A 26,248-nucleotide genomic window follows, 5' to 3' on the forward strand; every position below is an offset into this window, starting at 1 on the left:
ACCACTACCATACGGGTCCCGCGTCCTCAGTGAAGAAAGACCTCTGCTCAAGTTCAGAAACATGGAAGACACTGAGCTTGCTTCGCGTCGCACCCAAGAAACAGAGAGCACGCGAACGCACACTCAAATAGGGAGAGACACGACGTGCTTTCACGCAAAATGAAGCGAAGGTGTTGAAGGCTCAGAGCACGTTATAAAACGCATTCTTAAAAATCACATTTCTGTTTTAATAAATGCTCGTAGTAAATCATAGCATATTGTCTAAAACATTAGGTAGCACATTTGCGACCTATTAAAAATTAGGGTCGCAATGGCAGTCCAAAGGTCGCATATGCGACCATTTTGGTCGCAGTGTAGTTCCCTGCTGGTAAGACACCTGGAGTTTCACTGAGTATAGTGAAAAGACTACTCGCAGCAAAAGCTAACCCAGAGGGATTTGAAATACAGCTTTATACTCCACTGCAGTATGCTGTTGATTACAATCGTGATGACATTGTGAAAGCACTTCTTGAAGCTGGAGCTACAGCTTTAAATCACTATGGGCGGAATTCAGTGCTTGATAAAAAAATGGGTGATGTGATTCATCGATTATCATCGCAGAATGAAGACTTTGAGAAAGTACAGCTATTTTTCTCTTTTCATTGTGCTGTCCAAACAAAACACCAGACAGAAGTTTTCAGCATCTATAAGGCACATTTCCTTAAAGAGCATCCTTTCATTAATACAATTCTGTTGGAGGAATACTTTGGTCTTATTGGTTTGTCTGCAGCAGAGGAATATCGTCAGAGTGCCATCAAGTGGTTAAAAGATACAAAGAGTGCAGACAAATACATAGAGGAAGTCATTCAGCGCTTTCCAAGAATACTTAAGGATTATTGTCCAGTGGCATTAAAATGCTTATGTGCTGCTTTGTGTGTCAGTGAAAAGATTTCTTCTCAGGTATTCAGTGATCTTAAACAGTGTCCAGCTCTTTGGAAATGCACAGGGAGAAGCAGTCACTAATTTGATACTAAAAATACTCAATGTCATGATGGAAAAGACCTCTGAGCAAAAACTAACCATAGATCATTGTCTATATGAGAAATGCAAAGGTCTACTGCCTCTCACAGATGCCAAGTATTCAAGTCTAATCAATGTTTGGACCTATGGAGTGTTTGCACAGGTAAATGACTTTGCTCCAGATGTTATTGCAATGTGTGGATTGTCCTCAGTACCTGAGAGGATACTTAATGTAGCAGAAATAGAGATGGATGAATTCATGAAGAAAAAACTCCAAAAACTGAACACATCACTTGCACTTCCACCAAGTTTAAGAGCAGTGGATCAATTATGTGGGGAAAATGTTGTCACCTCTTTAACAAAGAAAAAGAAGAAGAAAAAAAGAAGAAAAATCATCAAGAGTTGGAGTCACAAGAAAGGGAGAAGCAAGACACAATAACTCCTATCGAGGAGACAAATTCAAGTGTGCAGCCCTTCACACCCCCGGTTGAGAGCTCACCTGTTCCAAGATGGTGGCATCCAATAAGTCATCGCTGGAAGAAACATTATGAAAAACTTGTTAATATTGATACTAGCAAGACCTATAGACTGAGAAGCTTTACTCTTGTACTGAGTGATGATTTTAAGATCGCTAAAGGAAGTGATGGCACACAAGTTTTTCTTGGTCTGAGGGATGATGGGATGGAGGTCGCTGTGAAACGAATGCTTAAGTCCAATTACCAGGACCTCAAGAACGAGGAGGCATTTTTACGACTTCCAGAACTTGATGATCCTTCGATTGTGCGATATATAGACTTTGCAGAAGATGACAACTTTGGATATCTCATTCTTCAGCTTTGTGAGTACACACTAGAAGAATACATCCAAGATCATTTACCATCTGACAGCTCTGAGAGGACTTTTGTTTTGAAAGAGCTTGTGAGGGAAGTGCTGTGCAGCTTACAGGTTATACACACCCAACGCACTAAAATACTTCATCGGGACATCAAACCTCAGAATGTTCTGATCGGTAGGATGGCCAAACCTGAGTACAGCATCAAAATGTTAAAATGTTTTTTTTTTTAAGTAATTGTGAACATTTTACTGTTTTCCTAGACATTAAAGGAAAAGCTAGACTGGCTGATTTTGGCATAAGTCGTAGACTCAAACCGAGTGAAACCACTTTACGAACAAGCATCGCTGGAACTAAGTTCTGGAAGCCAAAAGAAACAATAGATGAAGAGAGCAACAGTGGGTACAAAAGATGTTCTGACATTCAGGTGAGTCATTAATAATCAATAAACTTAAAAAACTAGTTTGTTGGAAAGTACTATGTTGAAAATTCAGAATGTCATCTAATGGAAACACTGTGTACTGTTTAAAGGTTGCTGGGATGTTAGTGTACTACATCCTCTCTAGAGGACACCATCCATTTGGTACAGGTCCATTTTGTGAGGTCAACATACTGCAGGGAAAATACACACTGGATCACCTGGATGATGATGTAGCAAAGGATCTTGTAGAGTGGATGATTAATGAATATCCAGAAAAGAGACCAACTGTGGAGCAGACACTTGCACAACCCTTCTTCTGGACTGATGAAAGGTATTAATAGATACAGATACAAAGATGCAGTGCTCTACTACTGATACAATAAAAACAAAGTGTTTCAAAAAGCAAAAACTCTACACTGGGTTAACAGGTACAATAAGATTAGATAAAGAGTAAGATAATTGTTTGATCTTCAGGGGGACAATATGATTGTACAGCTGCTGAAACCATTGACTTCCATAGTAGGAAAACAAATGTTGTGGAAGTATTGTGATAAATGATGAAGAAGATATTTTGATAAATGATGTAAGCACACAGTTGATGGCACCCATTGAATTCCATCGTATTTGTTTTTCCTACTATGGAAGTCAATGGTTACAATCAGCTGTTTGTTTACATCATTTATCAAAATAGCAATGTCAGTTGATGGTATGCTGTGTTTCTGAAATCTTCTCATAGATTTATTTACTTATTTACAAGAAAACCTGTCAGATGCACCTAGAGGGTTTTGCATCTAAACTCCTTAAATGTTTCTAAAATTCTCATAGGAAGATGGAGTATCTGAAAAAACTGGGGAATCAGAATGAAGCAGAGAATTGCCGTAATGCTGATGAGGAGCTTCTTCTTGCCATTGAACAATGCACAGAGGGGAAAACTTTTTTTCAATGGAAAACTAAAGTAAATAACTTCACAGTCCATGTAATGCATAAAGACACATTTAAAAGTGTTTCAAAATATTTTGCACACATTAAAACACACTGGAAAAACCATAATGAGGTGAAAAGAGTAATTCAAGTTTTATAATTCAGTCATGTTAATTCTGGTTAATGTCACTGATATTGTTGTCACTATTTACTGCAGTCAGACACAATTTTTATAACAGATCATCACATCAGTATTTGACATTAGTAAAATAATTGTTTTTCTTTAGCTTTCCCCTGAGCTTGTTGAGAAACTGGATAGTAAGAAGAAATGTTATCCTGAAAATACGCTAGGCCTGCTGCGTTTTGTACGCAACCTGCATGAGCATTAGTAAGTCACAAAGAACATGAAGTATTTACACTGTAATTGTGTGATGTTGTCTGTTAGACATTGTTTAGTTGATGAGTTTTTTTTTCTCTTTAGCCCAGATGATGCAGCAAACATCAACCTAATGACGTTATTCCCTGATCTCTTTGGGAGTGTGTACAGGTTTGCCAAAGAGAGAGGATGGCACTCCAGAGCGAATCTGAAAAAGTTCTTGAGCTCATTTTCAAAGATCTGACATATATTCTTTCTGATTTTATTACTATCACTAAAAGCTGGCCTTTGGGGGGGGGCTACAATATCTTTGCTGTAGTGATGAATAAATGCTTGTATTCAGAAAAAACTTTTACTGTATTTATTTTAACTTTTATTGGGATTTTATAAAATGCTAGTCTTCAATAAAGACATTTAATTGTATGATACTCGTTCTCACAAGCACTCATATGTTGACTCTTAATGTTGGTTCAGTGTTAGTGTTACACAAACCCGGATCTCTGCCTCTGCACCAGCGGATCCACAGTAAACATAGGTGTGTTTGACTAATGTTGTGCCTCAAGGTCTTACGGGCGGATGACGTCAAAGTACCGCGAGAGCGATTCGAAATTTGTGTTCTCGGGATGATTTCGCGACCCGATCTCGCGGTACTTTGACGTCATATGCTTGTCGGTTCGTGCAGCTCCGCATAAAATCAAACAATCTATTAGCAGTGCTTTTAACTTCATGACCGTTTGACATATGACATCACAATACCGCGCGAACGTGTGGAAGTCTGAGCTATCAAATCACTCTCGCGGTGATTTGATTTCATACGCCGATCGGTCTGTGACGCGCCGCATGATGTCAAACACACAGACTAACCAAAGAGGGAATGAGCGAGGTTAGTCAAATGCTCGCGAATTTATTAGATCAATTTAGGTTTAAATGGAAAAAGCATAACGAGACAATGCAAGAAACGAACGCGTCCCACAGAGGTGAAAGTGACTGGCAAGGTTTAGTAAATGAGGTAAGTGCTTTACTAAAACTCCATAATGTCGATCGATGGTTGTGTGGATGAATGGTTCCCATATGGTACTTTAAATACTGATATACATCACTTTCAGCTATCCGAAGTCAACACTATACAGCTGGACGTTGTGTTACTTTGTAACCAAGCCAAATTTGATGATAATAGTCTATAATGAGAGTTAAACGACTGCATGGTTTGTGTAGGACAGTGCCGTTCTCAACATTGTCTGAAAAACTCATTTATTTTTGACGTTTGCGTTGAAAACAAATACAGTTTTATTATCTAGATATTCTTAACTTCACTAGAAAAACTAGATACACTGATTTATCAGGACTGTGAGGATAGTTTTTAATACAAATTTGACAGAATAGGGTCTTGTTAGAGATTTAATAAATCCTTTTAAAACCACGAAACACATTATTTTTAAGTGAGAAGGGGCGTATTGGTCAGACATCTGTGTCACTCATACATGTGCTTTTCTGGCATGTTTTTACAGTTCTTGATATGCAAACATAAGCTGGAGAGCAAGAAAGAGGCTCTTCTCATTTTGTCCAAAGAGCTGGACACTTGTCAACAGGAGAGAGATCAGTACAAGCTGATGGCCAACCAGCTTCGAGAGAGACACCAGGGTTTAAAGAAGAAATACAGAGAACTAATTGTGTGTCTTACTGTGATTATTATTTTAAATTAAATAGTTAATGTCCGTGCATCATCATCATCAGTGTGTTTCATAACATATTTCAGGATGGTGAACCTTCACTTCCGCCGGAAAAGCGCAAACAGGTGAGCTATGGTTTGTACACGTCTGGATTCATTTTGTCACTTGTTGAGTTACTACAAGTCTGTAATGTCTTTCTCTAAGGTAAATTTGGCCCAGTTGTTAATGGACTCACGGGAGAGAAATAAGCAGCTAGCTGATGAAATAAAAGAGCTGAACCAGAGACTAACTGAGATCCAGGGAGACAATAAGGTACACACGAGGATAAAGCATGTACATTGTTGTATTTGTGTCTTCAGAACTCAAAATGAATAATATCATATCACCCCACGTTACAGCTTTTAAGGATGACAATTACAAAGCAGCGTCTTGGGGATGAAGAAGCTTGGGTCAGACACTTCCCGTCTCATGAGCGTGAAGATTTGGTTAGGCAACTTGAACAGGCAGCCCTGCAGGTAATTTTAGTTTTTGGTGTAACATTACTGTTGTTTAGTTTAATAGGATCCCTATCCAAAATGGAGAACGGAAGACCAAAGATAAAAAAGAACAAGATTTTGTGTTAAATTTCAAAAGTTGGTTTGTTTAGAAGTGCAAACAACCACACATAAACAGTTTGTGACAATTATGGCCTGTGCTGTTTCCAAAGAGGGAAGAGCTTGAGCACAGTCTGAAGACGGTAAGCGATGAGCTCCAGGACATGAAGGCAGAGGCAACTGAGTTTAAGGAGAAAGCCGAACGCCTTAACCGTGAGCTGAACCATGTTTTGGGTGGCCAGGAGAATCGCATCATTGATGTGGATGTCCTCTGCATGGAGAACAGGTGAGGAAAACTTAGTTCTTGTGCAGTTCATGTCCAAGAGTGGTATCAGTTTGATTGCGTGCAATAATTTCTTGACGTAAACATTTAACTGTTATGGTTGAACAAACATCTTGTGATGTTTTGTTAGCTGGTTTGTTGCTAGTCTGTGGTGGTCTACCAGCTCTAGCCAGCTTGAGAAAGAAGGTTTATCAATTTGGCCTTTGCCTTATAAGCTGGTAGTCCATCACTTCTATCAGAGGTCCAATTGTCTTGTATATATTTTCAAAGTCTCAAACTGAATGTGTTAAAACAGTTGTGATATAATCTGTCCTTAAATTGTGTTTGTACACAGGTTAGTTTGTTAATATGTTTTCTTGCTTTCACTTGAAAATGTATTTTTCAGATGAAATTGTTTTTACTTATGCAACAAAAGGTCATGTCGCATTACAGATATTTGCACGAAAGATTAAAACATGTTCAGGAGGAGATCCGACTGATGAAGTGTAATTTACAGAAATATAAGGTACACTTAAGTGATCCTGTATTTGTGTTGGTTTTCACTTATATTTAAATTACACTACTTTAATGTTCATTATGGATGTATATGTAAAAATGTTTTTCTATCATTTTACAATTTTGCGTTGTAGCAAAGCAGCTTTGCAGTAAATACAAATTCATACAGACTTTATATATAGAAATATATAGACTACAACCTGTTGAAGAATCCATTAAGTGATTGTGTATGTGAATATCTCATAGACGGCTCTGGATCGAAGAAACTTAAAAATAGATGGCAAGTCCAAGTCCAACAGTAGTGTGCTAACTGGAGTCCTTTATCCTAAACAAGGTAATTAAGTGTTTAGAAACTCTAAAGAATTTGACAAGGAAGTAAAGACATGTTATTATTCAACATATCAAATGACTGCACACACTGGTGGGCATTCTTGCACATAAATCTTTATTCATGCTGTTTACAGTGCAGAAGTTGTTGTCGGAGGATCACGGCTGCAGTTTACCAGCCACACCTCAGTCTCTCTCAGACCTGAAGTCTTTAGCAATGGCCTTACTGGAGACCATTGAAGAGAAGAACATTATCAATCACCACCAAAAACAGACCAACAGGTGTGTGTTTTTGTCTGGTTCTAAGTCAATTGGCTTCTAGACTAAAGGGCTCATTTTATTTCTAGGTAGGGCCTACGGCGTAGCCTTGACGCCTACGTGTTTTTTTATACATACTTCTGCGTCGTTATTTGCGTCGTCGTGCAGTTACACATGCAGACCGCTGGTAGGCAGTATCCACGCATGTAACCCACAATAGCAGAGCAACAGCTGAAGAAGCAACTCGCCCAGTAAACCCACAAATGATGAAGAAGCTAGTGAAGAAAACCAACTGTGATGGAGGTAAATAGACAGTGAATATTGTACCAGTTTGAGTTAAATATCACATCTCAACTTGGCCCATCTTTGTTTTAAAACCGTAAGCTAAACCCATAAGAGGAAACGCTTGATCTTTTTGAACTGATGGGAGTGGTTTTAGCAGACCAATTACAGCGCTTGCGGTCCACATAGCATTGACGTGCTGTTACATTTTGGGAGAGGTGCACGTCAGGCTTTGCCGTAGGTTACTGCGTAGGCTTTGCGTCTATGCCTAGGCTATGCCGTACAACCGACGCAGAAGTATGAAGCCCGCTTTAGTGGTTCTTGGTTGGCAGTTCAGTGTCTTACAGATTTGTCATTCATTTCAATGCTTACATTTTTTTCCCACTGATTCCTTAACTCTTTCCCCGCTAGGTGCCAGCCAGCGCCAGCATTTTTCATGATTTTCACAAAAGTTGAATGTCTTCCAGTAATTGTTCTTCTTTAAATAAACAAATAATATAGCAAATGAAAGAACAGACCCTCTGCTTTCAAACAAAAAAGTTTCATTTGTTCTCTTTTTATCACCTCTCAAATATGGATAGGTTTCTTTAAAAACACCAAATTTTGAGCAAAAAGCTTGAGAGAAATCCATTTTGTCAATGGTGGGGAAAGAGTTAATTAAACACCGCAGGCACTAAAGTATATCAACTTGTGTAGGTCTCCCACTTTATACTAGCGGTTTTAAACCTTGCTCCTGCATTATTTATGACACACTCTTATTATATCTAACCGGACCAAACTTTGCTCAAGTGCGATTGTCCCCCCCTTCCTACTCTCCCAGAAGCACGCACTCTCACTATACTTTTTTTATAGATCTAGGCATGGGCAAGCATTGTTTAAAAAAAAACTGGAAGTAAAGCGTTCTCTCAACACTGGAGCCCGTCATAATGTTAGTTGTTTTTTTATTCCAAGTCGTTTGGTGCACAAGGAGACACATGTCTATCATATTACTTAGTCGATTTATTGCTTATGTAGATTCGACATTCACGTAATCCTGCTGCACACATTTGATGTTTTTTACGAAGGCAGATGAAGGTGAGTGGTTGCGCAATTGACGTCTCGCCTTGAAACACGCTCTGGCACGATTTGCGATCACACTCCCCATTCAGCACCTGTGCCCAAGTGAACCACGTCCAAGCTCACCTCTTCGAACGGGCCAGGGTGCAGTACAGAGCGCTTACACTACTCAAACAAACCAGGCTTTGGGGGTAAACCTCGCTCGGACACAGTTTGGTTTGGATAATGTGAGTGCTCCCTTAGTTTCAACCCTGTGTGTAATTTTCAAGTAGTCCTGTGGACCTTGGTTAGCTTGTATGTTTGGAGAGGGTTGGAGCTAAAGTCTGCAAGATGGTGGCTCTCCAGGAGCAGAGTTTGACATCTCTGATTTATACAGAAAGTTATATAAAACCCTTCTGAAATAGCTTTAGCTGGTTTGCCTGTCTTGACTGGTCTCCTAGGTCTTCGGTTGTCGAGGGTTGTGGGCATGTGATGGATGCTAAACCTGCTAAACCATCAGAAGACCAGCTTGGATAGACTTAAAGACCAAATAAGATCTGCAAGCCATCTTTTGCCTGTTTAAATTGTTATTTCTTGCTTCATTAAACTTAAATCTATATTGGTTTATTCTGTTTTGCCCAATAGAATTCTGGGAAGTCGAATTTCTGATTTAGAAAGGAAGCTGAAGACTCTGGAAGTTTCTGGATTTTGGAGTGTACCAGGTGAGTGTTTTTTTTTTACATATTGACATTGGGGGTGGCTGGTTGTGTAGCACTGTTGCCTCAACAGCAAGATAGCCCCTGATTCGGTCGGTTGATCCCACCGTCCAAAGACATGCAAGTTTGGTAAATTGGAGATTCCAATTTGTCCTTCCCCAACTTATTAACTTGTGTATAGAAAAACTTGTATATAGATTAACTGGTTCTCGTCATGAAGCCATAGATGCTGGAATGGTGTTAAGAAGCAAACAAACCTATTGACATTGTTTAGGATCTTCATGGCACTGTGTGTCTTGTCTGTTTGTAGATGAACTTCATGTCTGTGTGTTTACTCAAACTTAATACTAGGGCTGTGCAAAAAAAATCGCCTGCGATTCTCATGCGTGTTTCATCAGTAAAGCCGGTTCCTTGATTAGTAGTAAATCGTCATCAGCTGCTTTCAGATGGAGCGGCATTTACTACACAGAGCCGTATTTCACAGATAAGCTAGGCAAAATCGGGTTCATAATCAAGGAAAATCGACTCCGATAAGCTATGCGATTTTGCCTAGCTTATCTGTGAACTACGGCTCCCATCTGAAAGCAGCTGATAGCGATGTACTACTAATCACCGAACCGGCTTTACTGATGAAACACGCATGAGAATCGCAAGCGATTTTTTGCACATCCCTACTTATAACTGATTAATTTAAAGGCACAATATGTAGGATTTGTACCACTAGAGGTCGCTATTACACAATAACACAAATTCCAGTTCCTCCAGAAAAACGCGATTATGCGATCGCATGATTCAATGCATAACCAGCCAAAGTCCACATATTTATGCATGGACCGCATTTTTTTTAAATATGCCGCACTTTCGTCGCATAAATTGTGGCGATTTCTGCTCGCAAAATTTGCGGGACTTGCATGATTTCATAATCCCCACATTTTCGTAGTAGAGAGTAATATATCTTAGCAGAAAGTTGAAAAATTTTGCATTTACTTCACACATGCGCAGCCATGTCCCCTGTTGTCATGGGAATGTTAAGAAGTGATGTAATTACGCAACGTGAACATCAATGAAAAGCTGCAATTCGTTTTTGCAAGTTCACACAGTTTATGGAAGTATGGCAATTTTTTTCCTGCAATTTTGCCAAGTTCCCGCAATTTCATTGCATAAAATTGCATAAATGTCCCGCATATTCCATCGCATTGTTTTAAAGAAAACGTGCCGCAAGATCAAGGATTTCTGCCTGCAAAAATCACAAAAAAAAAAAATTATAGAAGGACTGAAATTCAAAGGTGAAGCTTAAAGATGTTATAAATGAAAGTTGAATGATAGGAGATTTTGTTGTTGTTTTCATGATCAAGAGACGTATGGAATTCGATAATCATGTTCACGTATGAGGTAATGAATTAATGTTTTTTTACCTGTACGTTTGATCAGTCTTATATATTGTGGTTTTAAATGATATAATTAATATCTCCAGAGTGTCAGTCATTTAAATCTTTATAAACTGTCATCATTATTTTTGCCATTCATCTTCTGTTGTCCTACCACATTTTCCCTTCATTCCTCTCGGTTCTTGATTTGCCAGAATTGAACTTTGTTTTATTTGTTTCATGGACCTTGCTTTTAATCTATGGAGCCTGTACTATTTTATTAAAGAACTTATAAAACAACCATAAATGTTTTTCAGTTCTCAGCACTTTTGAAATGCTCCCTTATAAACTGTGCCTTTAAACTCAATGCTTTTAAAAATCATCTCTGAATGCTAAAATATTACCCTGTGAAGCTTAAACATCAAGGCCTGCTCACTTATAAACAGCATTCACTGCATTGGAGACGCTGCTTTATATTCAATGATATTTAATTTAGCCGGGGACATTAATGTGTTAAGAATAGCACAATGTTCTGAGAAAGCGTTCACGCTGCATTTGTCAATGTCTGAAGAACACGCAGCCTCCCTCCAAAAATATTTGGGACGACTGACAGCGAGTTGTGAAAGCACTCAACAGCTATTCCTCAGCGTCAGGAAGCAGCCAGAAACAGTCAATCATCTGACAGGGAAGCTGGGTCTTTGATCCGCACGGAGAACTGTCACAGCCTGCTCTTGTGATTATATTTCAAACCCGTTTCCTGTTTGCACGACACTGACAGGTACACTGTCAGTTATACAAACACAATTATAATGTTATCTTTGTAAACATGCATTTCAAAGGTATTATTCATCATTACGCAGTACACACCTAATGCCTATAAGTAATTTTTATGGCATTTTAGATTTTATTTGACAGACAGTAGTTAAGGAAAGGACAGGAAAGTACAGGGCCGGGAAAGGACCAAGAGCAGGGAATCGATGACAATGTGAAGCTGTTATATTATCATCTAAACCAGATTGATATATTTGGTGCTTGCATGTGTACATTTTACAAATGTGATGCAAAAGTTGTTGCCAGGATGTTGGGTTTGTAATATGTTGCTGTGTCGTTGCTGTTGTTTTTTGTGTAGTTGTTAGGACATTGTTTGATGTTTTTTCCTGTGCTTTGAAAGGTAGTTATCTGTAAAAATCCCACTGCCACAATGCTAGGGGTCTTCAGGGTTCCCACGGGTCCTTGAAAGTTTGTGAATCTGGGGGGGGGGGATTCAAGGCCCTGGGAAGTTTTTGAAAACATACATAGATACAGGTCATTGAAAGTGCTGAAAGTTTTCTGGAAAAAATCCATATTATTCCCTTAGTAGACTTTTTAAGCACACGTGCGAAACTGTTCACTTTAAATGCTCATTTGCAAAGTTGTGTTTGACACATGAAAACGTCGTGTGTTACGTATGCAACTGTTTTCCCTGAGAAGGGAACAAGACGGTGCGTCTCTCTTGCCATACTTCCTGCGTCCCTGTAACGCCGTCTTTGGCAATATTTCAGATAGCGATATACATCCTGGTTCCCGCGTCACCCTGTCTTTGTCGTTAAGCCTCACCATTGGTTGAATTTGATATACACATTCAGACGCACTTCCCCAAAGTGTTACCGCAGTGACGCAGCACGAGTTCCCTCAAAAGGGAACTGTAACAATATATCTTAAAAGGTAACATGATGTAACCTTGCTATCACTTAAAATGTGTTCCCACATTTAGTCCTTGAATTTGAGGGTATTAGACCTGGAAAGTCCTTGAAAGGTACTTGAATTTGAAGTTAACTAAGGTGTGAGAATCCTGGGTCTTGCATTTGTATGTATGCATTTGACAGCTTCATCCAAAGCAACTTATTGTGCATTATAAGCTAAAGCTATACATTTTTTATCAGTATATGTGTTCCCTAGGGATCGAACCCATGACCTTTGTGTTTCTAACAAAATCATTAGCGGGGTTTCCCGGACAGGGATTATTTTAAAACAGGATTAGGCCTAAGTTTAATTAGGAAATTTATCTAGTTTTAACAAACATGCCTTACTACAAACACTACTTGTGTGCATTTTAAGGCAAAACAAAGGACACTGATGTATTTTAAGATATGTCAGTGCAAGTTGTTTTCAGTATGGACAGCTCTCACATTTATTTTAATCTAGGACTAGTCTAATCCCTGTCCGGGAAACACCCCCGTTGAGCTACAAAAGCACTATATATCTTGTTGGTGATTTCCAGGCCATTGCTTTTTGTTTTTTTAATATGTTGCTATGGCATTTGGTCAGAAAGTGATATGGCATTTGTTGACAAGCCTTACAATGTCAGGTATCATTCAAGTCTATGGCACAATGCAGCACAAGTTACATGCCAAAGTTGAAGAATTATGGTTATAGGTTTGTTCAAATTATGCTTGCCGTAGCAAGTGCCACTAAAAGTGTGTTATAAATCAATAAAATGATCTCTAGATTAAATCACCACGGCCTTCGAAGTTTTGTGCCTACCACACTGTCCTTTAATAGAGTAAGATTAGCATAAACACTTCTAAACACTAATTTATAGCTAACATTGAGGCTTACCATAGCAAGTACAACTAATGTACTGATTTTAGTTTTGTTTCAAGGTCTTTATCTAATTGCTTATGGGATGTTTAATAAGAAACCTGAGACAAGCTCAGAATTCAAAGTAGTTTTGGCAGTTGATGTCCACTAGAGGGCAGTAAAGCACTTTCATTTTATAGCAAATCAAAAGGCTTCCTGTCATAAGACCTGCTATAAAACTGACAAGCATCCATTACTGAAACTGATAGCCCACATTACAAACACATTTGGGGAATGTGGTATTATTAGAGACTTTTGTGGATGAGAGAGAGAGAGGATCACAACTCGGTCCATGAATGTGATTGAACGGTTGAGTCGGAAGCCATGCAAAAATAAGTGAATCAGTTAATACCAGGGAGAAAAGAGGAGAGATTCCCTCTGGATGAAAAGAAAGTGTTGTTTTCAGAATATGGACATCTACATTTTTGCTCGTTGTCTGTTTAGGTGACAGTCTGTACTTGTTTTCTTGTGATGGTGTTGACTGCAGCATGACAGAACTGCAGTCCTGTCAGAGCAGTGCGAATTTAACATGTCTTTTTATTTCGACAGTTTCAGCAGAAAAAATAGAGACTCTCTCTGGTTCTTTTCTAAAGGAACACATGGGAGACTTTCTCTATATGCAAGGTTGTGTGCCATGCAGAACTGATATATGCTAGAAATAAAACATAATTATTAAATTAACTTGTGAATTTTGAAAGTATACACTTTGGCAAAGTCTTGTTTAAAGTTTACAAAGCATTTAAGGAGTATTTATCTCAAGCCATTATAAGAACAACAGACAGATCTTTTTTAAAGTGAGACATATTTAATTATATTTAACTTTCATTTTATGGACCTTTCCCAGAATGCTTTACCCTTTCATTGTATTTAAATTCAGTCAATTTTATTCCCTGACTTTACAGTTAAAATGGCAATTTAACTTTTTGTTGGTTGTGCCCAATTTCATTCAAATTCAGACCTGACAATTGAAAGGGACTCAATTCTTAAAGTCTGTATAAAGTGATATTAAAATATGTGTTCTGAGCTTGTCACACCACAGAAAAATGTGTTATTGACCACCCAGACAAATTTGAATGCTAAAAATCCTGCCATGTAAATAAAATAAGTTATCAAAATCATGTAAAATAGGCAGGATTCTCTGCTATCAATTAGTGGGGTCGTATTCGCTGTCTGAGCTTAAACCACACCCACTTGCGGGAATCTGCAGTCTCTTTTAACTTTCAAATATGGTTGCAACCTGAATGTATACTTGAAATTGTGTTAGGGGGCGGGGCCATGCTCGATTGCTCCAGTGCATCATCGAGCCACCCTTTTAGCCCCGCCCAAATAATCCTGAACACAGAAATGTAGAAAAACGATTTAACGGTGTAAAGTCCAATTTATAGTTGTGCATAAGGTATACGCTGTAGGTCAGGGGTGTCCAATACGACCAGTCGATCGCAAAGGCAATGCCGGTAGATTGCACATAAGTTAACTGTGTATGCTGCTCCACGAACTTCGGAAAATAGAGTGTGAAATTGGCATTATGGTCTTAAAATAATTGTAAAACACGCAAGTATTTTTGAGTTGCTGCACCTTTCTTCTCAAATGTGTTTTTATAAATCTTATGCCTGCCCGCTGCAGTTCAGTCATCTAAAAATTAACTCTACACAGACTTTATGGGTGCGCTCATATTATACCTAACCCAACCAAACCATGCCTGAGCGCTCCCCCTCCCTACTCCCTCAGAAGTATGCACTTACACTGTACTTTGACTGATCCGAGCCTGGGACGCTTTCGTCATTGGGATGCGATTGTTTTGTGGAAAACAAAGTAAATCGCTCTGTTAAAACTGAAGCCCATCGTAATGTTAAGTCTGTGTTGTCCTATGGTGCACTGCCCTCTCATATTCCTTTCATATAGACAAGTTTCCCAAGTGAAATAGGCGGGTCGCCATTAGCCTTTCAATCTGCCAACGACTTCCGGTTGTGTCTGCCAAGCACTTCCGGTTAGCGAGTTTGTGTTCGCCACAAGTTGTTGCAACCGCGAACATCACAATATGTCCCGGAGCCGTGTCGGCGTGTAAAGGGCGATTTATAGTCGTGCGTAGGTGCTACGCCGTAGCTACGGCGTAGGCTATCCGTAGCCTGTGCGTAGCTCTGCGTAGCCTGACGCGCACCTCACAAAATTCCTAACAGCGCGTCGGACCTACGCGGACCGCAAGCTCTGTGATTGGTCCACCAGAACCCCTCCCGTCAGGTAAAAAAAACTGCGTCATAGGTATTTCCGGTTGAGACGGTGAAAACAAAGATGAGCCAAGTCGAGGAGTGATTTAACTAAAACTGCAACATAAGTCGCTGTTTATTTACTTACATCATTGCTGGTCTTCTCAAATTATACACAACAAGTTGCTATTTTTTCTTCGTTTGTGGGTTAACTTGCTTAGCTTCTTCTTCTGTGACGACTTCTGCTGCTACTGTGGTTACACGCGTGATTACTGCCAACCAGCGGTTTCGCGTGTCTTTGCACGTCGACGCGGACGGCGACGCACAAGTATAAATGAAAACCGACGCGGAACCTACGCCGTCGCTGCTACGCCGTAGGACCTACGCACGAGTATAAATCGCCCTTAACACCATCCATAGTTTATTTTTTCTGCACGCTAACCAAAGACCAGTAAAAGACGCTAACCGTAAAAGAGTTAGTACGTGCAAATCTTTGTCTCTCATTGCAGTAAAAAATCATTTGTGAGCAAGAAAGAAATATAGTATTTTGACTTTGAAAGAAAATGAGTGGTGATATTTGTGGCTTTCAAGCTATAAGATGTGAAGCAGAGCTTGATGTGTCCATAAAACTAGATGATTTTGTTCCTCAGTGTGAGGCAGGGACAGGCAGTGAATGAACGGATGGATGGGCAGCTGCCACGTGGGGATCGCCTCGCATCCATCCATCCTGTTTTGCACAGCGGGCTGTGAATCGGCTGCAGTGAAGTTTTATGCTGCTCGGCATACAGAATTAGCCTGACTTTTTAATTAGCTGGTGTCCATAACACACCAATGACCTTTTCAAACAGAAGAAGTAAAGCATAGAGCCTCTGCAGCATCATTTTAGTGACTCTTAAAAATAAACCGTCTCCTGAGATCATCAGGACATTCAGAGGACCATATGGAAGACCAGACCACAGCTGCTGACAGCTGTCAAATAGTATAACTTATGTATATTTGCATATACTGAATGCATAAAATATTTATGCCCAGGCTTAAGGCTAGTCCCAGACAAAAATGAATGTTTGAGCTGGCTTAATTGAAAATAATTAAAAAATATCTTAAAATATGTCAATGCTATTGTTTCGTATCAAGATACACACTAGAATTGTTTTATCTGAGGCATTTTTAAAAATACTTTTTATTCAACTAAAGCCTAGTCCTGGCTTAAAGGTAGGGTTTCACATTTTGAACAATGCTAACGGTAGCCGCCTAGTAATGAAATCAAGATCCCGCCCTTCAGTCAAATCGCCATCCAAAGTCACGCCTCTTTCAAAACACATGAACACGCACAGATCAGACGGTCACATCTCATGTCTCATTCACCAGTGAGAAAACTTGGCAGTACAAAGTGAATAACATTACCAAAATAACCAACATAAACTGGTTTACATCAGAATTAGTTAAAGCACAATTTCGGTTGTGTAGATGTAGTAACTATATCGTTACGCTAATCTGTAAACGAACACAAATTTCATAAGCAACACAATGTTTCATCAAAGTAGAATATCTGAATCCATCTCAATACAAACATATCGCGTACCTACCTTACCAAAATAAACAGTGCAAAGACCCTTTCAGACCCTTTGCCTCCTGTAGCTGTTTGCATCTCGTGGTAAAGCAGTAAAGTTACTGATGTTAATTTGGGTTTTTGCTCTTTGCTGATCCAGGTGGGTTTTGCTGATGTTGTTTTAAAAGATGTCTTTCGTTTTGTTGCTCCTGTGCAGGTTGTCAATTCAGCAGAAAAGTTTGTTATTCTCCCTGTTTACACACAGGAGGTGAGCGCACGTGAACGCACCGATGACGTATGATGTCTGCGCGGAATAGCTGCGCGGTGGGCATTCAAATGACGCTTACGGATGAGGGACAAAAAAGGCAACGTCCGTTTGGACTGAGATCTATAATTGGTTGAAAATTTTTTGGTCCTACGCCTTTCACACATGACATGAATTTCTACGAATACATTTAAACAACTTAACATAGTGATTGCTTTCAGGATGTGAGGAGACTTTTAACCAGCATAACTAAAAATGTTTCAGGATCAAATGTGTTACCCTACCTTTAAGCTAAGCATTGTCTGTGAAACTGGGCCTTAAGGGGATCGCACACCGGCCACGCAGCTCAGCGCCGCGTCGCGCCTAGCAGAACTCGCAGGTATTGTAAACCGGAAGTGCACATTAAATAGCGAGAGCTTCGTCAGATAGCGTCTACTTCAAAATGCAAAATATACGTTAGCAGCCAATGTTAATCCTTAATGATTTGGGACAAATATGATGTTATTTAATGTTAAACTATGTGAGTGGCGCTGTGTGGCGCGATAGGGATTTGAACAACTTCCTGAGTCACAGCTGGGCGACGCGGACAGGCTCCACCTGGTGGCGCCGGTGTGCGTATACTCATAGAAAGCAATGTGTGTGATTTTTTTTAGAATGGCGCGGCGCTGAGCTGCGCGGACGGTGTGCGATTCCCTTAAAACACTTTACCAACAAATGAAAAGGTATGAATATCATTTCATGTATTCTAAATAGATCACTGTTTTTTTTTTTAAGAACATCTCACATTTTAAGCAAAACATTTTACAAAAAGTCATTAGGTTTTCTTACTTTATTAACTTTTAAAGTTAAAGGCGGGGTGCATGATTTTTGAAAAACACTTTGGAAAGGGAGTCGGGCTGAGTTCCACAACATACTTGTAGCCAATCAGCAGTAAGGGGCGTGTCTACTAACCAACATCATTGCCTGGGTTGCGTATGTGTGGGGCGGTTCTATCAAAAGAAGGTCCAGATTCTATTGGGGTAGGGGCGTGTTTGTTTAGGTGATTTCAAATGTCAACATTGGCTTTCAGAGATCATGCACCCCGCCTTTAATTACTTTAAAGTGTCAAGATGCCAAATGTCCAAATACTGTATTCATGGGGCTGCCTGTTCCACCTTATCATGGCACCTGTTAAGTACAAAAACCGGTTCTGTTTTTAAAAGGAACTGGAACCTGGCGGAATTCTTACATTTTAGTTCTAAAAGCGGTTCTGATGCGATGCACATGCAAAGCGCTGAGAGCGATCACTCCAAATAGCCATGCCTTACCTCATGAATATTAATAACGTTGAACCACTGTTTACAATCATGCAACCAAATTAATGCAGCTACTACAGACCACACTCACGCTGCTGAGGTACAATTTGTATACTTGGTGTTAAACATGTCTAAAAGAAAGTCAAAAGTGTGGATGTAACGATGAAGCAAAGTGTAATGTACATGTGTTTGCAAGCCTTCTCTTCTCCCTCTGAGGGTTTTCTCCACAGCTGGAGATACAATGAGCCAGGAAAGCTCCTGCTCTTTCCCAGAGAAAGCAGACGTCTTCAGAAAAATTGCTAATTGTTTTGCTCGCACAGTTACTTTAATACTGAATGTTAAATTTGATGTTGAATTAAATGGATATATATTAAAATATTTTGAACGTGATTAATAAACACAAATGGAATTGTTTACAGGTCCCGTTCTTTCTGTGTTTTTAAAGCTTTGATTGTGTCTAAAGTGCGCAATATAACATGTGTTCATGTTTCACGTGTAAAAAACGCAGTATTTTTCACACAATTTAATTATATGTATACAGCTGTTCCACTGTTCTCAAAACAGCTGATGTCTTCCTTGTTCTATGAAGTCCCTCCCTCCTTCAGAAATTCGTATCGAGTTTGATTGTGTAGCTTGTTAAGTGTGTTGTGATTCAATAACAGCTTAGCATGCCGTTAGCTTAGCTAGCGACTGATATATTCCTGTGGGCGGAGTTTAGTCAAAAGCTGTTCTATTGACTTCGTTAAAGCAGGAAGTAGAGGGCTGTAGTCCAAACCGTTCGCTGTAGGCATTGAAAGGAGAATTCTGTTAAAGAAAATATATCGCATGGCAGTGAACTTTGTGCTTTAACATTTTACAGGTATTATTTATGCTATTATAGCAACATTACACGCTAACTAGGGTTTAAAATGAGATCAGAGAGAACGTGACCTTTAAGTATTGTGCATTATTTTTCATATTTCTTTTATTATAATGAAATAAGAATCAGAACCGTGAATCTTTAGGCAGAATTGAAATATTTCTTACGATACCCAAGCATATGTATTAGTGTCTTGTTTTTGTTGCTTCATACCTCAGTGCCCCTAGAAATCTGTTTTTAAACTGATCAGACATTGTAATGATCACTGGTGGCCATTGTTGTTATGGCACCAGTATAGTGTGCAGTGTCCTGTGGGTAACATATGGTGTTAACCTGTGAAGCATGCAGCTAGTACTAATGAAGACAGATGAGGGCAAGTCACTTCCTGTGTGTGTGCGCGCAAGTGGGCAGCCTGATCCAACCTGATCCCATGGGAAAGCTTTTGTATAAATTTGTGCATAAAAGATTTGCATGTTGTAAAGCATTTACAAAAATCCCAAAAAGCATAACGAAACCCTAACATATGCGAAAGTAAATTGTACTGAAATTATTTTGTATCAATTTGTACAAATTAACAACGTTGCTAATAAACATGCTGATAAAAAATGTATAACTTGTAATGGACTGTAAATTTCACTTTGAATAGGGGCATCTGCCAAATGCATAAATGTAATCCACAGTGATGTTAAGTTGGTAAATTATGTCTTCTCCATGTTGCTCAACAGGAGCTGAAGATGCCATCACACTGACTGAGAGCCAAAGCTCCACCCCTCTCTCCTCTCTCGGCCTTTCACATCAGCCAGAAGCCCCAAAAACAACTAACCTGCAACCTTCTGCAGGTGAGCGTGTGTAATTGTGTGTGACCAAATCTGCCATTTGCTAATCGTAGCGTCAAGAGACCGAAGCTCTGTAATTAGCCGATAATCTGACCAAGCCACCCCTTCTATCATGCCCATCCTTCACGCACACTCTCATTGGTCAAGCCGGCCAAATGTCCAATCCCTTTCAAATGCCATGGCATTTAGCGAAGCTGACATTCACCAACTTTTGGGGCGTGTTTTGCGGCCGGGACAGCCCCATAAATATGGATGCTGCTGTGTAAAGCTGTATTTGGCTTTTCTGTTGTCCCACAAATAAGCCGCATGCAGTATTTAACCTTTTCGCTGAATGCTCCCAAATATGGGTCAGTAATCCAACAGAATAGACGGCAATGATGCAGAGGAGAAGCAGAACTAAGCCGCTGACAGGCCGTCATGCCCTTTTTCTTAGCTTAATGGGTTCCTTTTTTGGTTGTTTTTCACATTGAAGTCTCTTAACACTTATACTTTGTATTTGAAAAATAAAATAACTGGATGATCTAAAAATGTACAGCAAATGCTGGGCATGGGCGTCAGTCTGTGTCTGAAATCTATATTTAGTTTTCTTGAAAAAAGTCCATCACACATCCTGTTAAGTAGGATAGTATGAATTTTTAATTGAACTACACTGCTGTGGTAAATTTCACATTAGCCTTGCAGGGCTTTATGCCATTAGCATGGCGCTAACACCAATGACCATTCATCTTCTTTGTTCCCCTGATTGGTTCAGATGACAGGACAGGAAGAGGAGGGCCATTGCTATGGGAGCAGGACACAGCTGGCAATGACAGCTTCCCAAACATGTGGCGTGTCTCCCGCCCCTGTCCAGATGGAGGCGGAGAAGAGGTGGACGCACCTGTCACCCCTGACAACAGGGAAGAGATCATCTTGTGTGGGACACAAATTGTGAGACAGACTAATGAGCAGGTCAGGACTGAGGTGAAGGAAAGTACTGTGGAAAAGCTGGGCCACCCAACTGTGGAAGACGGTGGAATTTTGGGAGATGTAAATCCGGGGATCGCCATCTGATAGAAAAGATGCAAAAACTGCAAGGGGCCAATCTATTGGTCAATCAAGCACAAAGACGTTGAGTTAATCGTAAAACAGATTAAAATATGCAAAATAAATAAAAAAAAGCTAAATTCTTGTTTCATACCTTTTGATTTTATTCCCTGAAAATACTAATGAAGAAATATAGCGCCCTTGTTTACATTTGTTTGTTCTTTACATTATGTAGGATGATTTTATGTACAAATTTATTCAGCTGGGTTTCAAATGTTTTCTTTCTTTTTTATGCTACGTTTATGCATACTTGCACTTCTCAGAGTGGACTCAGCTGGCAGCTGGCTTCTTAGTGCAAATGCAACATAAAAACAAACATCTGTACTTCTTGCCCTGTAAAGGTTTTTTCTTCCATATAGCAATATTCACATACAGACAAACTGGGCGGCATGTTGCCAGATAAACATTAGCAGTGAGGGAATGACTTTTTGGAAACAGATGGGTGTTGGAGCTAACAGAGTTATGAGGCTAATAGACTGCAAGGTGAGGTTATCCGATTTACCCATTCACCAGCTCAACAGTGATGAATAATTGATGACGGCCCGTTGAATTATACAAAAATAATCCACACCCAAGGTGGTAATGTGGCATGACGTGAAGCAGAGGTGTGCACCATTGGTGTGCATTATTTTAAAATAATTCAAAGGACCGGAGTCAATTATTTCTCTTATACCACGGTTACAACAGACATTACTCTGGTGGTTATTTTAAGACATTTGACAGGACAGGTGCTGGTTTTCAAAAAAAAAAAAAAAATGCATACGCCAGGGCTCCAGAATGCATTTTGCCACCAAAATTTGAGAGTGTGCCACTGAATTTAACATCCAGTCGCACATGTCCGACCAGTAAATTTGACCTTTTTTTCTGATGTGACGTGAATTTGAAACAACACATTGTACTTTCTGCATCTATCATTAAAGTATTTATAAGTAATACAGTGGAAATTTGTAGAAATGTGATTATTTTGTTAGCATGTTCATTTACGGTGTGTGCCCCTAAATTTTTTGGTTGCGCCCCTAAAATTTTCAGTTGGGGGCCACTGTGCTCCTAGTAAAAAAAGTTAGTCTGGAGCCCACCTGTGGAACATTTCTCAACCAGTCAGAATAAAGCATTCAACAGCCCCTAATGGGGGTATAAATTAGAGCTGTGCAATTAATCGTTTTTGATTTTCAATTTAAATTTTTGATTCAAACAGTTAAAAAAATATAATCAACGTAAAACAATTATTGTGCAATTAAAATATAAATTGCAAGCTGTTGGACCGCTGTGTTCCTAAGGCACTTTGAAGGCACCGCTGCTTTGACATGTGTAGCCTATTGCAACAATTACTTAATAAAAAGGTTAAATAAATACATGTTTTAAACGTCACTGAGTTTTATAACAGCGATTATGATTTTTACATAAATAACCGTAATTATTATCAGTTTTTATAATATTTTGCCATAATTGAGCAACCCTAGTATAAACTACATTTTGCTGTTGGAGAGATTGTTTGAATTTGATTTCCAGTCTTTTATTGATAATTATGTGTATATTAATTGAAACCTAAGAAAGGTTTTTGGACCTTTAAACCACACTAAAACATCTCAATTTCATTGCATTAGATCATTGGTTTTCAAACTGGTGGGCAAGCCGGTGCAAGGGGGACTAAAATTTTATAAAATACATTCATTTATCCTAAATTCTGTGTAATTAAAGGCGGGGTGTACGCTTTTTGAAAAACGCGTTGGAAAAGGAAGTCGGGCCGAGTACCAAAACACACTTGTAGCCAATCAGCAGAAAGGGACGTGTCTACTAACCAGTTGCCTGGATTGCGTATGTATGGTCTATCAAAAAAAGGTCCAGATTCTATTGGGGTAGGGGCGTGTTTGTTTAGGTGATTTCAAATGTCAACATTGGCTTTCATGAGTCATTGAACATTGGTTTTCATTTTGCATGTCATGAGTTTTTTTTTTTTTTGGTGGCGCGAACTCGCGAAGGGATACACCCTACACTCTCAGTCTCAGAAATAAATGTACAAAAGTTGTCACTGGGACGGCACCTTTAAAAAAAAGTTCCTAATATGTACTTTTAGATACAAGTGTAGCTTTTGAAATGGTACCGCACCAGTGACAATATTTGTACCTTGTACCTTTTTTCTGAGAGTGTACGCCGAAAAGTTTGAGAAGTTGAGAACCACTGCATTACATAATGAAATATTAAACTTAGGGTTATACTTGTGGCATACTTCTCAAAGTGGACTCTGTTGGCTCTTCAAAGAGAATATCAAAAAACAAACTATTGAACTTGAGTACACCTGCTAAGATACCAATACAGTCAACAAGATGTGAACTGACCTACGTGCATCCATTATACAGTACATTGAGAACAGGTTTTTAAAACATGGCCTGAAAAGTAAACTAAGTTTTAAAGAGCACCTATTTCATTGCTAAAATCATTTTTTTTCATTATTTAAAATTTTTGTTGCTCCAGATTTCACTCTCTTCCTGAAACGCATGGATTTGAATAGCTTTGTCCCTGATTGGCCAGCTAATCTGGACGTTGCTACTGGCCTGAATACCTCTGACGTCAGTTGGAAATGTGATGCTCCTTACCATGTTTGAAAGATTCAGTCGCAATGCAATGCTTACAGGAATTATATTACAGGCTCGAAGCGTGAAGAATTATGATAATGTCGGTCTTGTTTACATCACCAATCCCAGAAAGTAAACTGCCTACAACCATGTGTTTGTTGTAGTCCAAGAAAAGAGATTAACGTTGGAGACGATAACTCCCACCATTGTTTAATTTGAGGTATGTACCTTTTGCATATCGTTAACATGTACTAATACACACTTGCACACCAAAAGAAATGTAAAACCATAGACTGTAAAAAAATAATTTACGTAGTGTCCCTGACGTCACCCATAGGTTTGTAAAGAGCAGTTTTGAAGCTTAAAGTAGACAGTGCCTGCCATCGTCATCTTGGCCGTGCGTCCCGCGCATCACTCGTGAATAACTGAAAATGGTTAAAGAGGCGGGACATGGGTGAAGCTGAGGTGGCTGGTTGCTGAGACCACGCCCCCCTAGCTTGATTTTAGTGACATCAGTGGCAGCTTACCCCTAACTCAAGTGGCCATGCCCTTAATTATGCATAACTTTAAAGGGGATTGGAAAATTAGTAATTTAAACCAAAAACACTTTTGGTACCAGGCTGTAAACATATTATTTTCTAATTTAAAGTTGGGCATTTTAACATGAGGGTTAATAGGAATTGACTGCCTTTTGGAGCAAGCCTCTAGCGGCCAATCGATGAATTGCAGTTTAAGTCACTTCCATATTGGCTTCATCATAGAGATCAGAAAGTTTCCCCTCGGTAAAAACGTGAATCGGACAATAGGTGCTCTTTAACAGAAGTCCTTGGTTGTGCAATACATTGAAATGTGTTTTTTAGTGTGTAAACACACTTGAAGGCTGCTGGCTACACTGTACATCCTGTGTGTAGCGTAAAATATAAGAATTTTTAACAAGTAGGAGGCGATCGACAACTCTTTATGTTTCTTGCTTGTGTCAGTCTGCTGTCATCTCCACCTACACTTCACTCTGCACCTGTCACATGCAAAGCCCCTGATGCCACAGACCGACTGCTTTCACTCTACCGCTGTAAAACTCCTTAACCAGGGGGAAAATCAGATCTTTGATGTGACACTGATTCGCTCCATTATGCGCCGTCTCTCGTGCTCGCCTGCTGCCGTGTCGATGGGCTGCCAGTCTCTGCACTGCCATTTACTACACATATTCTCCAGCTGCTCTTGCTCTTTGGTCTTATTAGACAAGAAATGCAACATTTTACAAAAGCACACATATACTGTTGAATTATTCATTGAGAGGCATAAAATATACTCAGAACTAGGTGAGAGGGTGGTTGTATGAAATCTAGTGGGATTCATTTTACAAGGAACACATGCATTTTGAGCAGGCCAGGAGTATGCCTAAGTTCCACCTTATGAATAATGAAATTACAATTAACATTTAAAGGTGCACCCAATTAATACATTTTACCCCTAAAGATTTGAATAGTAATTCTGAAAAATATGTTTCAAATTGCACTCACGTGAGATGAAGATAACGTAAGCGTATATCAATAACCCTATAGAGCTGGGATTTGTGGAAACATTGCAAGTGTAAGACAAGTCTCTTAAGGGAAGACATGCCAGTAGGTGGCCATGTTTTTAACGCCTCCGGGTAGTTATTTTTGTCATGCAGTTATTTTAGTTCTATCTACTTGAATGGGGGAAAGACGGATATATCTAAAATGATGTGCTAAAATCACAATTAAACAACATATTTCTTAAACAATTAAATCTGACATCAACTGCACAATAACTTTTAGATTGACCTCTAGGGGCTAATATTGGAGACCTATACACATACAGGAGCACAACTGACGATGGAAAACATAAGTTTAGTTGCAAAATTATCCGTTTGCAATTTTCCGTTTGTTTCTGCTGATTGTGTGTTTCTGCTGTTTTGTTATATCTTTGTCATAAGGCAGTTCATATTTGTTGCTCGGCACCCCTCAAAAACTGGTGGCAAACATGAATTCCTCCTTTTTTAAATAAAGTTAAAGGACCACCTGTATGACTTCCTGTAAAAATCTATAAAGTGGCATCTTCATTGGGTTAATAACCTTAGTGAGATATTGACTTTTGACAGTGATGTGAATATAAAAGCCCCTTACCTAACTTTTCTCAATTTGTTTACGTACCGTTGCATTACTTTTCCTAAGAAATGTGGAGAATTGGGTTGGATTTCTGTGGAAGAAATAGGTACAGTTTTGCTGAAAAGATAGGTACAGTTTTTAAGGAGGAAAAGTGTTAAAATAAAAAATAAGTGTTAAAAATGATAAAAAAAAAAGGGAATTTCAATGTAACATTTGCATATTTTTATATAGAAAAAATATCCACACAAGAATTTTTCTCTT

The 26,248-nt window shown here is 39.2% G+C and overlaps 2 protein-coding genes across 2 annotated transcripts; both read left to right on the plus strand.

Annotated features, from left to right (window-relative positions):
- The first annotated feature begins 352 nt into the window (after positions 1-352).
- On the plus strand, positions 353-3,977 carry LOC135778559 (uncharacterized). Its single transcript, XM_065288942.2, has 6 exons — positions 353-2,008; positions 2,095-2,258; positions 2,363-2,583; positions 3,078-3,207; positions 3,461-3,561; positions 3,655-3,977. Exons 1-6 carry the CDS (start codon positions 1,330-1,332, stop codon positions 3,791-3,793), a joined length of 1,434 nt encoding a protein of 477 aa, XP_065145014.1. The 5' UTR covers positions 353-1,329; the 3' UTR covers positions 3,794-3,977.
- A 372-nt stretch (positions 3,978-4,349) lies between these two features.
- Positions 4,350-22,395, plus strand: ccdc149a (coiled-coil domain containing 149a). The gene is made up of 12 exons (XM_065288941.2): positions 4,350-4,558; positions 5,058-5,219; positions 5,306-5,344; positions 5,424-5,531; positions 5,618-5,734; positions 5,926-6,098; positions 6,528-6,600; positions 6,837-6,924; positions 7,055-7,199; positions 9,138-9,214; positions 20,092-20,205; positions 20,954-22,395. Exons 1-12 carry the CDS (start codon positions 4,424-4,426, stop codon positions 21,250-21,252), a joined length of 1,530 nt encoding a protein of 509 aa, XP_065145013.1. The 5' UTR covers positions 4,350-4,423; the 3' UTR covers positions 21,253-22,395.
- Positions 22,396-26,248: the final 3,853 nt, after the last annotated feature.

Source organism: Paramisgurnus dabryanus, chromosome 2 (assembly GCF_030506205.2).
Source record: "Paramisgurnus dabryanus chromosome 2, PD_genome_1.1, whole genome shotgun sequence".
NCBI lineage: Eukaryota > Metazoa > Chordata > Actinopteri > Cypriniformes > Cobitidae > Paramisgurnus > Paramisgurnus dabryanus.